General features: G+C 37.2%; 1 protein-coding gene across 2 annotated transcripts in view; it reads right to left on the reverse strand.

Moving 5' to 3' along the window:
* C11H12orf50 (chromosome 11 C12orf50 homolog) overlaps positions 1–9,673 on the reverse strand; it is a 48,166-nt gene extending 38,493 nt beyond the window's left edge. For both annotated transcript variants that reach the window (XM_073021348.1, XM_008004189.3), the window contains exons 1-3: positions 9,612–9,673; positions 7,218–7,337; positions 6,755–6,875 (exon numbers count right to left, since the gene is read on the reverse strand). In XM_073021348.1, the coding sequence (XP_072877449.1) occupies positions 6,755–6,875; positions 7,218–7,229 (133 nt within the window). In that variant the 5' untranslated portion in view covers positions 7,230–7,337; positions 9,612–9,673. The remainder of the gene's footprint in view (positions 1–6,754; positions 6,876–7,217; positions 7,338–9,611) is intronic.
* Between the last annotated feature and the right edge of the window lie 4,472 nt (positions 9,674–14,145).

The raw sequence follows: 14,145 nt of genomic DNA on the forward strand, positions 1-14,145 counted from the left end.
ATTGAATCATGGGGGCAGGTATTTCCCATGCTGTTCTCGTAATAGTGAATAAGTCTCATGAGATCTGACGATTTCAAAAAGAGGAGTTTCCCTGCACAAACTCTCTTTCTTTTCCTGCTGCCATCCATATAAGATGTGACTGGCTTCTCCTTGCCTTCCTCCTGGATTGGGAGGCCTCCCCAGCCATGTGGAACTGTAAGTCCATTAAATTTCTTTCTTCTGTAAATTGCCCAGTCTTGGGTATGTCTTTATCAGCAGTGTAAAATCAGACTAATATAGTGTAGTAGAAAAATTCAGAGAGTTAACAGGGCACCAGATAAAATAGAGTCTCTTGTTATATTTGGGAGTCACTGACATGTGGATCATATTCAAAATCATAAGGCTAGATGAGACTACCAAGAAAGTAAATAGAGAAAAAAAGAACCAAGAACTAATTCCTAAAACACTGTACATGCAAGAGATTGGGGAAAAGAGGAAGAAGAACCTGGGGAGAGTGGTAACATAGCACTAGGAAGGAAGAAGAAAAACAAAGAGACCAAGGTTGAAACGAAAGAGAAAAAATGTTAAATACAGTTGGAGAGACGGGTAGGTCACCCACAAAGGGAAGTCCATCAGGCTAACAGTGAACCTTTCAGAAGAAACCTTACAAGCCAGAAAAGATTGGAAGCCTACATTCTACATTCTTAAAGAAAAAATAATTCCAACTGAGAATATCACATCCAGGCAAACTAAGTTGCATAAGTGAAGGATAAATAAAATCATTTGCAGACAAGCAAATGCTGAGGGAATTTTTTACCACCAGACATGCCTTACAAGAGGTCCTGAAAGATAACACTAAATATGGAAAGGAAAGACAGCTACCAGTACCTACAAAATCACATTTAAGAACACAGACCAGTGACACTATAAAGAAACCACACAAACAAGTCTGCATAAAAACCAGTTAACGACATGATGAGAAGATCAAATCCACACATTTCAATGTAACCTTGAATGTAAAGGAGCTAAATGCACCAATTAAAAGGCACAGAGTGGCAAGCCGGATAAAGAAGCAAGACCCACTAGTATGCTGTCTTCAAGACACCTGTTGCACATATTATACCATTATACCCATAGGCTCAAAATAAAGAAATTGTGAAAAATCTACCAAGCAAATGGAAAACAGAAAATATCAGGGGCTGCAATCTTAATTTCAGGCCAAAGAGACTTAAACCAACAAGATTAAAAAACATAAAGAAACACAATGTACAATGGTAAAGGGTTCAATTCAACAAGAAGACTTAACTATCCTAAATATATACACATCCAACACAAGAGCACCCAGATCCATAAAGCAAGTTCTTAGAGACCTACAAAGAGACTTAGATTCCCATACCATAATAGTGGGAGACTTCAACACCCCACTGACAGCAGTAGACAGATTGTCAATGCAGAAAAGCAGAGATATTCAGGACCTAACTCAAAACTTGACTAAATGGATTTAACAAACATCTACAGAACTCTCCAATTCAAAACAACAGAATATAGATTCTTCTCATCATCACATGACATATACTCCAAAATTGACCATACATTTCAACATAAAACAATACTCAGCAAATTAAAAAAAAAAAAAAAAAAAAAAAAAAAAAAAAAAAAAAAAAAACTGAAATCATACCAACCATGCCCTCAGGCCACAGCACAATAAAAATAGGAATCAATACTAAGAAAATCACCACTACCATACAATTACATGGAAATTAAACAACCTGCTCTTGATTGGCTTTTTGGTAAACAATGAAATTATGGCAGAAATCAAGAAATTCTTTGACACTTATGAGAACAGATACAACATACCAGATTCTCTGAGATACAGCTAACTCAGTGTTAAGCAGGGAAGTTTATAGCACTAAATAGGCTAAATGACCTATAGCATTAAAAGCACTAAATGACTATATCAAAAAGAAAGACCTCAAATTAACAACTTGGCATCACAACTAGAAGAACTAGAGAAGCAAGAGAAAACCAACGCTAAAACTGTCAGAAGACAAGAAATTACCAAAATTAGAGCTGAACTGAAGGAAATGGAGACACAAAAAGCCATATAAAAGACCAGCAAATCCAGGAGTTGATTATTTGAAAAAATTAATAAGAAAGATAGACTGCTACCTAGACCAATAGAGACGAAAAAATGAGAAGATCCAAGTAAACACAATTAGAAATGACAAAGGGAGGCCAGGTTCAGTGGCTCATGCCTATAATCCCAGCACTTTGGGAGGCCAAGGCAGGCAGATAACTTGAGGCCAGGAGTTTGAGATCATCCTGGCCAACATCGCGAAACCCAGTCTCTACTAAAAATACAAAAATTAGTCAGGCATGGTGGTACATGCCTGTTATCCCATCTACTTGAGAGGCTGAAGCAGGAGAATCATTTGAACCCTGGAGACAGAGGTTGCAGTGAGCCAAGAAAAAAAAAAAAAAAGACAAAGGGAACATTACCACCGACACCACAGAAATACAAAAACCTATCAGACACTACTGTAAACACCTCCACGGGAACAAACTAGCAAATTTAGAAGAAATGAATATATTCCTAAACACATGCAACCTCCCAAGACTGAACAAGGAAGAAACTGAAACCCTGAAGAGACCAATACTGAGTTCTATAAATGTATAAGAAACAGCCTACCAAGCAAAAAAAAAAAAAAAAAAAACCCAGGGCCAGACAGATTCATAGCCAAGTTATATCAGATTTATAAAGAAAAGCTGGTGCCATTCCTACTGAGACTATTTCAAAAAACTGAGGATGAGGGACTCCTCCCTAACTCATTCTATGAAGCCAGCATCATTCTGATACCAAAACATGGCAGAAACAAAACCAAAAAACAAACAAACAAAAAAAATCATGCCAATATTCTCAATGAACACAGATGCCAAAATCCTCAACAAAATACTAGCAAATCAAATTCAGCAGCACATAAAAAAGCTGATCCATCATGATGAAGTATGCTATATCCCTGGGATTCAAGGTTGGTTCAACAAACACAAATCAATAAATGTGACTGATTACATAAACAGAACTAAAAATAAAAACCGTATTGAGAAATGATTATCTCAATAGATGCAGAAAAGGCTTTTAATAAAATTCAACATCCTTCATGTTAAAAACCCTCAGTAAGCTAGGAATTGAATAAACATACTTCAAAATAATAAGAGCCATCTATATAAAACCCAGAGCTTATATCAGACTGAATAAGCAAAAACTGGAAGCATTCCCCCTTGAAAAAATGGAAGAAGACAAGTATATACTCTCTCACCACTCCTATTCAACATAGTATTCAAAGTCCTGGTCAGAGCAACCAGTCAAGAGAAAGAAATAAAAGGCATCCAAATAGGAATCAAGGAAGTCAAATTATCCCTGTTTGCAGATGACATAATTCTATATCTAGAAAACTTCATAGTCTCTGCCCAAAAGTTCTTTGATCTGATAAGCAACTTCAGCAAAAATTTAGGATACAAAATTAACATACAAATATCAGTAGCATTCCTATACACCAACAGCATCCAAGCCAAGAGTCAAATCAGGAATGCAATTCCATTAATAACTGCCACAAAAAGAATAATATACCTAGGGATACAGCTAACCAGAGAGGTGAAAGATCTGTACAATGAGAATTACAAAACACTGACCAAAGAAAGCAGAGATGATGCAAATGAATGGAAAAACATTCCATGCTCATGGATAGGAATAATCAACATCATTAAAATGGCAATGATGCCCAAAGAAATTCACAGATTCGATGCTATTTCTATCAAACTACCAATGACATTCTTCACAGAATTAGAAAAATATATTTTAAAATTAATATGAAACCCAAAAGGAGCCCAAAGAGCTAAGGCAATCTTAAAGCAAAAAGAACAAAAAGGGAGGCATCATGTTACCCAACTTCAAACTATACTACAGGGCTACGGTAACCAAAATGGCATGATAATGACACAAAAAAAGACACATAGACCAATGGAATAGAATAGAAAGTGTAGAAATAATGCCTCACACCTACAACCATCTAATCTTTGACAAAGGTGACAAAAATAAGAAACAGGGAGAGGACTCCCCACTCAATAAATGATGCTGGGATAACTGGCTTGCCATATATAGAAAATGGAAACTGAAACCCTACCTTGTACCACATACAAAAATTAACTCAAGATAAAGACTTCAATGTAGGCCGGGTGTGGTAACTTATGCCTGTAATCTCAGCACTTTGGGAAGTTGAGGTGGGCAGATCACAAGGTCAGAAGATTGAGACTGTCCCGGTCAACATAGTGAAACCCCGTCTCTACTATTAAAAAAAAAAAAAAAAAAAAATTAGCCAGGCATGCTGGCATGCCCCTGCCTGTAATCTCAGCTACCTGGGAAGATGGGGCAGGGGAATCACTTGAACCCAGGAGGCAGAGGTTGTAGTGGGCCGAGATCTCACCATTGCACTCCAGCCTGGCAACAGAGTGAGACTCCATCTCAAAAATAAATAAATAAATAAACAAATAAATAAATAAAATTTTAAAACAATTTTAAAAAGACTTACATGTAAAACCTAAAACTATAAAAACCCTGGAAGATAACCTAGGAAATACCATTCTGGACATAGGACATGGCAAAGATTTCATGACAAAGATGCCAAAAGCAATTGCAATAAAAAAGTTAACAAAAAGGATTTAATTAAACTAAAGAGCTTCTGCACAGCAAAAGAAACTACCAACAGAGTAAGCAGACAACCTACAGAATGAGAGAAAATATTTGCAAACTATGTATCCAACAAAGGTCTAATATCCAGAATTTATAAAGGACTTAACAAGCAAAAAACTAACAACTTCATTAAAAAGTGGGCAAAGAACACAAACACTTTTCAAAAGAAGACATAAATGTGGCCAAAAGCATATGAAAAAATGCTCAATATCACTAATCATTACAGAAACACAAATCAAAACCATAATGGGTTACTACCTCATAACAATAAGAATGGCTATTTATTAAAAAGTCAAAAAATAACAGATGCTGGTGAGGTTACAGAGAAAAGGGAACACTTATATACTTCTGGTAGGAATGTAAATTGATCCAGCCACTGTGCAAAGCAATGTAGCGATTATTTGAAGAACTTAGAAGAGAATTACCATTTGACCCAGCAATCCTATTATTGGGTATATACACACAGGAACATAAATCATTCTACTATAAAGACATATGTACGTGTGTGTTCATCACAGCACTATTCGCAATAGCAAAGACATGGAATCAACCTAAATGCCCATCAATGGTAGATTAAATAAAGAAAATGTGGTATATATATGCCATGGATTACTACACAGCCATAAAAAAGAATGAGATCGTGTCCTTTGCAAGAACATTGATGGAGCTGGAGACCATCATCCTTAGCAAACTAATGCAGAAAAAAAATCCAAACGCCACATGTTCTTACTTACAAGTGGGAGTTAAATGATAACACATGAACCCGAAGAGAGAGACAACAGATACTGGGTACTGGGGACTAGTCGAGGGTGGAGGCTGGTAGGAGGGAGAGGATCAGAAAAAATACTTCTCAGGTACTATGCTTATTATCCAGGTGATGAAATTGTCTGTACACCAAATCCCCATGGCACACAGTTTACCTATCTAGCAATCCTGCACATGTACCCCAGAACCTACAATAAAAGTTAAAGAAAAAAAAGAAAGAAAAATGAAGAGAATGTGTCCTGCAAGCTGGATAGGAAAATTATGTCAAGAAGGAAGGGGTGATTAAATGTGTCAAATCCTGCTCACGGTTCAAGTTATATAAGGACTAGGAATTGGCCACTGGATTTAATAATGTGTATGTGACAGTTGAAAGGAGTGACTAAGCCTGATTTGCATGGGATTAAGAAAGAATTGGGGGAGGATTTGGTGACCACAATAATAAATAATTGCTTTGAGGAGAACTATTGCAGTGGGAAGAAACATGGGGTAGTAGCTTGTGAGAGAATAGATCAAAATGGAGAATTCGTTAAATAATTAAATAAATACATGTTTGTATGGTGACAGGAATGATTCAGTAAGAGTGAATAATGCTTATGTAGAAAAAGAGGGGGAAGAATCATTAGATCAATGTCTTAGAGTAGAACAGAGAAGGCAATATCTAGTTACCAAGTGGAAGGATAGGCTTAGACAGGAGTATGGATGATTCATGGTAAGAGCAGGGAAGAAGTAAGTACTGATGCTACTAGGTGGGTAGAGGTAGTGACAGAAAACTGCAGAAGTTATCTTCTTATTAAAAGTTTCTCAGTTTGTAAGACATAAGGTCATCATCAGAGAGGAAGAGGCAATGGAGTTTTTTTTTTTTTTTTTTTTTAATTTTTTTTTTTTTTTTGAGATGGAGTCTCGCTCTGTCGCCCAGGCTGGAGTGCAGTGGCGCGATCTCTGCTCACTGCAAGCTCCGCCACCCGAGTTCACACCATTCTCCTGCCTCAGCCTCCCGAGTAGCTGGGACTACAGGCGCCTGCCACCATGCCCAGCTAATTTTTTGTATTTTTAGTAGAGATGAGGTTTCACCGTGTTAGCCAAGATGGTCTCGATCTCCTGACCTCATGATCTGCCCACCTTGGCCTCCCAAAGTGCTGGGATTACAGGCATGAGCCACCACACCCAGCCATTGTCATACTTTTTTAATGTGTCATTCTATGCTGCTACTCCAAAACAAGATTTGAATATGGTATGTCCATGTTATTCAAAAAATGTACTCACTGCTACTTGGTGGCAAAAATAATCCATTGATATTTCGAGGTTTGCTGTGATAAAAGATACAGCTGATCTTCACACAACCAAGAGGCTGAGTTTCCCAGAAGCATGAAATGCTGCAGTTTTGCTAGATAAAAGGAGATTGGGGGAAATGTAATGATTAGATGCCATATTTACAACAAATACAAGGTGCTACAATACAGCATAATGACACAAAAACGGTTACAGTTAACTGATTTAGGATCATGTGTGTTTTCCAGCTTTCAGTGTTTCTAAACCCTGCTATTCAAAAGATGCAATGGGTATTTCTAAAACATGTTCCTCCATTAAGTTGAAAAAATTGCAAAATGCCTAAAATCAAATAGTAGATGGAAGAATGATTTCTTCCCTATTGTTTTGTAAAAGTATAATTCAGCATTATTGAAGGGAAATGCTTTTTAACAAAAATGATGATGCTAAGTAATTCTACCTGCATTTCCATGTGTCTAAATCTGCAAAGTGGATCTAAACATTTCCTCTCTCTCCATAATGAGCACACAGTGTCACTGCCAAGGGCCTCTTCACAGTGTCGGAATCGGCACTGGGAACCCTAAAAGAAAAAGTAAACAGTGTAGAAAGCTCAATATGTTGACATTAGTGTTTAACAACAATAGGTCGCTAATTAGTTAAAGAAAATACAAGTAGATTAAATTAGAATCACAAAGATATACACTATCAATTTTAGACCATAAATCTAAATTTTAGCAAATTAGTCTAACTTTGGTGAGAAAGCAACAAGATAATCTAATGATGAAATAGTACAACATGCCACAAATCACTGATAAAATGCTACTTTTTGTTATTCGTTAATCCATATGGTTCACTAAGAATAGAGATATAAGAATCCAGTGACACTTTGATCACAATTCAGTGACAGAACAACTTAATTTCTCGTTCTGAAGAAAGCCCAGATGAAACTTTTAAGAATCCCTACCTATATTCTAATTGTGAAAATGATTTCTATTAATCAATCGTTTTATTAGATCATCTGTTTTCTCAATCTATGGAGATACCGTTAAGTTTTTATGGAGCTTAAAATTTAAGTTATTGTGGAATTTTAATTATTATATTATGATGTACTACATTAAATATATGTGCTTTGTGCCTTTGGCTTAGAAAGATAAACAATTGCCTATACATATACTCATTGACTTCTTTATATGCCAACAAAAGTAGATGTGGATTGTTTCAATGGGCTGCTATTACTTCTTAAAAATTCTATGTTCTTTTAAACGCAAACACACAGTTGGTAAAAACTACAAGCCCCTGTTGTGTGGGAAGAGAGGTGGATAACATTCTTCCCCCTTTTGACACATGCTCCATGGTTGTTCTTTATCTTTTATCTCTCTCCTACTTTCATCTTCACTCTCTCCCCCTTGTTAAAGTAGATCCATGTACTCTCACAGCACGGGTTTGTGGGCAGGGGTTTTCAAGTCAATAAACTGGTATTTGAAAGTCTGGGCTCCACGACTTGCCCATCGTCACAAAGTTAATACTTAACTCATCCTCTCTGTACTTTAGTTTTCTCATCTGTGTACAGGAAATAAAAAATACTTTCCTCACAGGTTAGCTGCAAAAATGATGTGATACAAGGTATTGTGAGCTATTATTATTATTTATTCATTTAATTATTTACTGGTAACTTACTCATTAGTCACTGTACTAAGTATTTGAGGATACAGCAGTGAAATAGACAAAACGCTCTGCCCACCTGGGACATGAAATCTGTTATTATTCTTTATTATCCTAGCATTTAATTTAACAGGTAATATAAATGAATCTAATTTCTGTGGTCAGAGAGGTTGAGTCTATTCAGGTTTCCTAACAGAGAGGAAACACTTGAAACCAGACATAACATATTTTTCGCTGGATTATTTCTTGCATGAGCACGAAGCTCCAAATATTGAGTTTCTACCTTTATCTGGTTTTATTAAGATCCATTCATCCTAATACGTTGGAGGAATTATCAGTTTTTCCCATTTAACTTTATAAACTTTATGTGGCCAATTTGCTTATATTAATTATTTTCTTTTTTTATGATATTTAAATATTCGTTGTTACTTAGACTTTTGACAAAGGAAAATTCAGTAATTGGGTAAATAAATTTCAAATAGGAAAACAGATTTATTACAATAAGTTTGACAGTTACCTGAATTCAACTATTTGAATTTATAATGACTGGAATCGTATTAACTAAAACAATATCTTATAACATATAACGTTTCAATATTAGGAATTTAATGTCTCAAGGTGCCATAACATAGGCAAAAGTGGCACATGAAGATTCAAAAGCTATAGGCATGTAACTGGCATATATAAGGGTAGTTTCAAACAAATAATAATTTTAAATTATCTCAGATTTCTTCAGAGAAATTCAGTATGTCAAAAATACATGCTAGGTTTTTACACCAGATTTTACATATATAAGATATCTTGCAAGAAAATAGTAAATTTTGGCTCAGCAATGCAAGTTATTGCCATATCTTCCTTCATTCTACTCAAATTAAGCATGTGAAGTACTGTCAGTTGTACAATATTTACCTTTATGCATGTGGAATTAAAAAAGAAATAGCAGTCATTCCCAACTTCTGCCATTTTCAACTCTCTTGCTGCTAATCCAATGTTTTTTTTTTTTTTTTTTTTTTGAAAAATATATATGAATTGCAGGAATGCAAATACAAAAACTATCAGTGCGTAAAGGGGGAAAAATAATTTCTTTTCCACAGTCTTTCAGGCTATCAGTAGTATTCCTTTAAAACTGACCTCCTGTTGACAGTATATTACACAATAGATAATTTTTAAACAAATTTAAATTAGAAGATACCTTCTCTAGCTTTGCAGAAATGTTGAAAGTGGTTGCTAGTAAGCACACAAACTCAAACTTCTAGAATTTTCCTCATTGTTACCTAATCCATTGTTTGCTCATCATAAATGACCTCACATGTAACTGTAGGTCAATGTTCACTCAAGTGAACTGTAGTTTTCTTACTCAGTTTTAGCATATTAACTAAAAAGGACTAGCAAAAACAAAATAGCATATTTTAACCTTTCAATGTTCTGGTTGAATATGGACTATAAACTAGTTTATACTTTTATAATAGAAAGTGATAAGTATTTCAGAAGTAAACAACTATTTCTAAATCTTTGTTTCTATAGAGGGTTTGGTGATAACACTAAAAATTTGACATAGGTAAATGAAATACTCATATTCTAAGATAATAAAAACAATTATTTCAATATGTACTCCCTGCTATCCATTGATTTGGGAAAAATCATATTCAAATTGTGATATATTAATAGCTACCTGAAAATACATTGGGCTACTTACTCATCTTGTAGCCAAATTCCATTTATTTTTCATCCATCATAAAAAGAGAAATATCTTCTTCCTATAGCAGAAAGATTCCAGAGTGCTTGAAGGTTTTGAGAATTTGTTGAAAACAAGTGAAATACTCTGATTCCCAGAATGAAACATTTCAATCAGCAGTTATTGATATGTTCCTCTTAGTATCTTTAATCAAAGAATTAAAACCTAGCAGAAATTAATAAAAAATATTCATCATAAATGTATCAGTCCGTTTTCATGCTGCTGATAAAAACATACCCAACTGGGAAGAAAAAGAGGTTTAATTGGACTTACAGTTCCATATGGCTGGGGAGGCCTCAGAATCATGGCAGGAGGTGAAAGGCACTTCTTACACTGCGGTGGCAAGAGAAAAATGAGGAGAAAGCAAAGGCAGAAACACCTGATAATCCCATCAGAGCTCATGAGACTTATTCACTATCATGAGATTAGCATGGGAAAGACCCATCCCCATGATTCAATTACCTCCCCCTGTCTCCCTCCCACAACATGTGGGAATTCTGGGAGATACAATTTAAGTTGATATTTGGGTGGAGACAGAGCCAAACCATATCATTCCACCACTGGCCCCTCCAAACTTCAAGTCCTCACATTTCAAAACCAATCATGCCTTCCCAACAGGACCCCAAAGTCTTAACTCATTTCAGCATTAATCCAAAAGTCCACAGTCCAGAGTCTCATCTGAGACAAGGCAAATCCCTTCCACCTATGAGTCTGTAAAATCAAAAACAAGTTAGTTACTTCCTAGATACAATGAGGGTACAGGTATTGGGCAAAGCCACTCCAAGTGGGATAAATTGGCCAAAACAAAGGAGTTACAGGCCCCATGCATGTCCAGAATCCAGCAGGGCAGTCAAATTTTAAAACTCCAAAATGATCTACTTTGATTCCAGGTCGCACATCCAGGTCATGTGGATACAAAAGGTGGGTTCCCATGGTCTTGGGCAGCTCTGCCCCTGTGGCTTTGCAGGGTACAGCCTCCATCCTGGCTGCTTTCACAGGCTGGCATTAAGTGTCTGTGGCTTTTCCAGGTTTTTGGCACAAGCTGTCAGTGGAGCTACCATTCTGGGATTTGGAGGATAGTGGCCCTCTTCTCACAGCTCCACTAGGCAGTGCCCCAGTAGCAACTCTGTGTCAGGGCTCCAGCCCACATTTCCCTTCCACACTGCCTTAGCAGGGGTTCTCCACGAGGTCCCCACCTCTGCAGCAAACTTGCCTGAGCATCCAGGTGTTTCTATACATCTTCTGAAATCTAGGTGGAGGTTCCCAAACCTCAATTCTTGCCTTCTGTGCTCCTGCAGGCTCAACACCACGTGGAAGCTGCCAGGTTGGGGCTTGCACCTTCTGAAGCCACAGCTAGAGCTCTATGTTGACCCGTTTCAGCCATGGCTAGATTGGCCAAGACACAGGGCATCAAGTCCCTAAGCTACAGACAGCACTGGGACCCTGGGCCTGGCCCATAAAACCACTTTTTCCTCCTGGGCCTTTGGGTCTGTGATGGGAGGTGCTGCTGTGAAGGTCTCTGACATACCCTGGAGACATTTTCCCCATGGTCTTGTGGATTAACATTGGGCTCCTTGCTACTTACGCAAATTTCTGCAGCTGGCTTGAATTTCTCCTCAAAAAAATGGGTTTTTCTTTTCTACTGCATCATCAGGCTGCAAATTTCTGAACTTTTATGCTCTATTTCCCTTTTAAAATGGAATGATTTTAACAGCATCCAAGTCACCTTTTGAATGCTTTGCTGCTTAGAAATTTCTTCCACCAGATACCTGAAATCATCTCTCTCAGGTTCAAAGTTCCACAAATCTCTAGGGCAGGGGCAAAATGCTGCCAGTCTCTTTGCTAAAACATAACAAGAGTCACCTTTGCTCCAGTTCCCAACAAGTTCCTCATCTCCATCTGAGACCACCTCAGCCTGGACCTTATTGTTCGTATCACTATCAGCACTTCTGTCAAAGTCATTCAACAAGTCTCTAGGAAGTTCAAACTTTCTCACATTTTCCTGTGTCTTCTGGGCCCACCAAACTGTTCCAGCCTCTGCCTGTTTCCCATTTCCGAAGTCACTTCCACATTTTTGGGTATCTTTTCAGCAATACCCAACTCTACTAGTACCAATATACTGTATTAGTCTGCTTTCATGCTGCTGATAAAGACATACTCGAGACTGGGAAGAAAAAGAGGTTTAATTGGACTTACAGTTCCACATGACTGGAGAGACCTCAGAATCATGGCAGGAGGTAAAAAGCACTTCTTACATGGTGGCAGCAAGAGAAAATGAGGAAGAAGCAAAAGTGGAAACCCCTGATAAAACCATCAGATCTCGTGAGACTTACTCACTATCATGAGATTAGCATGGGAAAGACCCACCCCATGATTCAATTACCTCCCCCTGGGTCCCTCCCACAGCACATAGGAATTCTGGGGGATATGATTCAAGTTGAGATTTTGGTGGGGACACAGCCAAACCATATCAATAAATAACATAAAAAGTGCCATGAAAATCACAGATTAGGCTAGATAAAAATGTATTTTTAAATTGTCATGTATGTTTAATTAGAAATTTAAAAGACTGAGACAAATATGAATTCCCACTTTGGTTATGTAAAACAAGCTAAGCTGCTATGAACTTTTTGAAGGCAATGCTTTAGGACAAAAATCTGATATGTAAAATAAACTAAAATTTAGAAAAAAGTTTTTAAATGTAAATTGAACATTATTTTAAAAACGAGGTAGTATGAGAGGTAAATGAACTAGAGAATAAAGATTTGGCTAAACCCTTGAAGACAGTGGCAAAGATACATAGAAAAATATAACTATATTTTGTTTTGCCCTGTCTTCTAACTCTACCACAAAACACCCATGAAGTACTTAAGCTACTGGAAGAAACACGCCTAAGAAATATTTTAAGTGGGTTTTGCCTCCAGATAAACACTGTCTGTACCTACAAACTTGTAACTTCATTGGACTGTTTTCAAATATTCTTACCAAACACCATTATTGCACATTACATATAACATCATGATTAAAGCCATTGTGAGAATTCCTGTTTTACAAAGGAGAAAGTCTGAAAAAAAGTGTCTACTTTTTGAAGTTAGGTGTATACAGCTATATTCCAGTAGACATGGCAAAAATAGGTCAAACTCACATGGAGATTTTTTTGTTTTGTCATTGCAGAGCACATAAAATAGATCTGCACATTTGGTAGTCTTTAGAATTCCTGGAGTCTTACCTTCTCTACCTTTTCAAGCTCTCTTTTCTTTTCCTTCTCCCTCACCCCCTTTTTTCTTTTTCTTATTTTCTTCAGTTCTGTTCTTTACTGTTGTGATTTCATTCTAGTCTTAACAACAACAACAACAACAACAGCAGCAACAACAACAACAAAAAAACTATTATGGCCAGGCGTGGTGGCTCATGCCTGTAATCCCAGCTCTGTGGGAGGCAGACGAGGGAGGATCACAAGATCAGGAGTTCAAGATCAGCCTGACCAACATGGTGAAACCCCATCTCTACTAAAAAAAAACAGAAAAATTAGCCGGGCGTGGTGGCACACGCCTGTAATCCCAGATACTCAGGAGGCCGAGGCAGGAGAATCGCTTGAACTGGGGAGGTGGAGGTTGCAGTGAGCCGAGCTTGCGCCACTGCACTCCAGCTACGGTGGTAGAATGAGACTCCATTTAAAAAAAAAAAAAAAAAAAAGGGAAATTTGTCTCCAGGGCTGGGAATAGGACTGAAAATTCTGTATTTTGTGTCAGTCAAAGCAGGCTCACACTGAGTGTCTTTCATCTTTGGTGTTTACTAGAGCACCTAACGTATTAGTCAGAGAAGAAAGACTTTCTTCTATTTTGTAATCCTGTGACACCATTTTAAGTACAGTAGCTGGTAGCAACTCCTTGATGACCCTTCAGAAGTAGGAGAATTGGGCAAAGTTGATGGCTGCTACCCATCAGAGCAAGAGTCCAGTTTATAACCGTGAGTTGATCCTGTGCCTCTC

The sequence above is a fragment of the Chlorocebus sabaeus genome, chromosome 11 (genome assembly GCF_047675955.1).
Source record: "Chlorocebus sabaeus isolate Y175 chromosome 11, mChlSab1.0.hap1, whole genome shotgun sequence".
Taxonomy (NCBI): domain Eukaryota; kingdom Metazoa; phylum Chordata; class Mammalia; order Primates; family Cercopithecidae; genus Chlorocebus; species Chlorocebus sabaeus.